This window comes from Lolium rigidum, chromosome 4 (assembly GCF_022539505.1).
Source record: "Lolium rigidum isolate FL_2022 chromosome 4, APGP_CSIRO_Lrig_0.1, whole genome shotgun sequence".
Lineage (NCBI taxonomy): Eukaryota > Viridiplantae > Streptophyta > Magnoliopsida > Poales > Poaceae > Lolium > Lolium rigidum.
The window spans coordinates 79,759,347-79,761,514 of record NC_061511.1 but is presented as its reverse complement, the minus strand read 5'-3'; the positions used below and the strand labels follow the sequence as shown (position 1 = coordinate 79,761,514).

General features: G+C 46.1%; 1 protein-coding gene across 1 annotated transcript; it reads right to left on the bottom strand.

Annotated features, from left to right (window-relative positions):
* Positions 1 to 401: 401 nt before the first annotated feature.
* LOC124708135 lies at positions 402 to 918 on the bottom strand. Its single transcript, XM_047239824.1, has one exon. The coding sequence runs from the start codon at positions 806 to 808 to the stop codon at positions 596 to 598; it is 213 nt and encodes a 70-aa protein (XP_047095780.1). The 5' UTR covers positions 809 to 918; the 3' UTR covers positions 402 to 595.
* Positions 919 to 2,168: the final 1,250 nt, after the last annotated feature.

The following is a 2,168-nucleotide window of genomic DNA, read 5'->3' as shown; positions in this document are numbered from 1 at the left end:
GATTGGGATGATGATGAATCATTGCTATTGGTGGGGCACGATGGCGAGAGCGACTCCTGCAGACTTCTGAATTATGAATGACACGGTGCAGTAACTACCGTTTAGAACTACTTGATGCAAGATTGCGTATATGATCAGCCCCGTTCAGCTGACAAGAGAGAAGATAAACTGATCCATGATAATTCGATGAATCTTCTTGTCAGGTGATTCAGAAATCGTAGTATAACTTCAGGTTATACCTGTCGAGCATCTGTAAAATCTGAAGCAGGGAACGATGAAGCACATCAATGACAACAGTATACCTGTCCGCCGTCGATTTCGTAGATCGATTCGCAAAAAGAGCAGAAATCATGGCCATGGCAGAACAAGAATCAAGATCGCGGAAAGACAAGCACCAGATCGAACCAAATTGCGAGATCCGGATAAATCGATTCATCCAGCACTAGCAAGTTAACAACTTAAGGTAGCTGACAGATCATATCTACATGCCCACGGCCCAAGCAAATTTATTCAAGAACTGACGCGAGAAGCTAAGGAGATGATCGATCCGGCCGGAAGTTGACGTGCGGGCGGGCGCGGGCGAAGGAGGCGGTGCCTAGGACTTCTTGTTGTCGGAGGCGGCGGCCCCCGCGTCCTTGGTGCCGATGAGGTCGAGATCCTCGTCGGTGTAGCCGTCGGCGCCCTCCCAGGTGAACTTGCCGCCGCGGCCGCCCTTCTTGGCGTCGCCGCTCATCCCGGTGCAGGACTTGCGCTCCCTGCGCTCCTGCGGCTGCTTGTACGAGTCCCGGCTCTTCTTCCCGCCGTCCATCGCCGGAGTTTTCCCCTCCCCTGCAAAAAGATCTACTGCCAACGAGAAAAGGATGGAAACTGCTCTGTGCCTCTGTTTCGCTGTTTCTGCGTGCAGGCTTTTGGGTGCGTTGGTGGGCTTATTTATGGGAGAATGGGGTTGACTTTGTCAAACGTGCAAATAAACCACGATCCTTTTTCTTCGTCTCTCAACATTGTCCCCTAAAAAAACACAATTGTTTCTCTCCCAGCACAAGAAGAGAAACAAAGCCACACAATTCTTTCTATCTCAACACAGAAACCACGAAATGCACATTAATAAAAAATTTAGGTTTAGCTAATTTTTTCAAAGTAGTAATTAAAATAGGATCCCATTAGTAGATGTTTGATCGTTTTATTTTACAAATATATACTCCTATACTCGTACAACACCTCATACCTCTTATAGGAAATCTTTTGTAATTCTTCCGATTTGTAATAAAAGCGGTGTTTTTTTTTGAGAGCACCCATGTATTTCATGAATAGAAAATCAAGTTTAATAAGTCAATAAACGTGAAAACTAACAGACGGAGCGGGAGAAAACAATTATATCCTGAAAAGTTTGAAGAAAGAATTCTAAAAGATAGAAAAATGCAAAGCTATTTCTAGCATTTCTTGCATTTATCGAAGCCAGCGACCACCGCCAGACTCCAACGCTGCCTAGATGCGCGTTGGAAGAGACACCAAACCTCCACCATTGACAGGTTCAAAAGAGCACCATCGTAGTTGAGGTTTTCTGAGTCGATGAACAGACCCGTTGCAAGCAGTGAGACACATGTCGATGCGGCACATCGACCGGGGGACATCCTCGTGCTTTCTTGGAGCAAAATCTGCCTCTAATCGACAAAGTTGGGCAATAAAGACAGATCCACCACTGTCGAGCCAACATCCTTGATCTACAGCATCCACTTTGCTCCATCGTAACATTGTTGTGGACAACGACGAATGTCAACGACAAGTTGAGAAATACATCTCGCCAGATCTTAAGAACGGTGAGAAGTTCAAGCTACCATTTGAAGATTCGATAAGCACATATTGCCAATAAATTCAAGACGTCGTGTAAGCGGCTACCGTCTTGGGGAGTTGAGGCAGATTTATTTGTCGGACCACCGCTTTCTAGGTGATTTCAATTGACCTAAAACACCAACAATCGGAAGGAATAGTAATTAACTAGTAATTAACAAATACAATCTAGATTCTGTACATCGTAGTCCCATGGTGGGAGCAAACCGGGGGCTGCATATGCAGTTTCTGCAGCGTTTTGCAAGCTGCTGGCGGGGCACGGTCGGCCGGGGATTAGGATAAGATCGAAGTGAGTCAGACGGAGGATCACAGGACATTGT

Excerpts from the sequence above, each read along its gene's own strand:
- LOC124708135 (XM_047239824.1), bottom strand. The coding sequence starts at position 808 with ATGGACGGCGGGAAGAAGAGCCGGGACTCGTACAAGCAGCCGCAGGAG.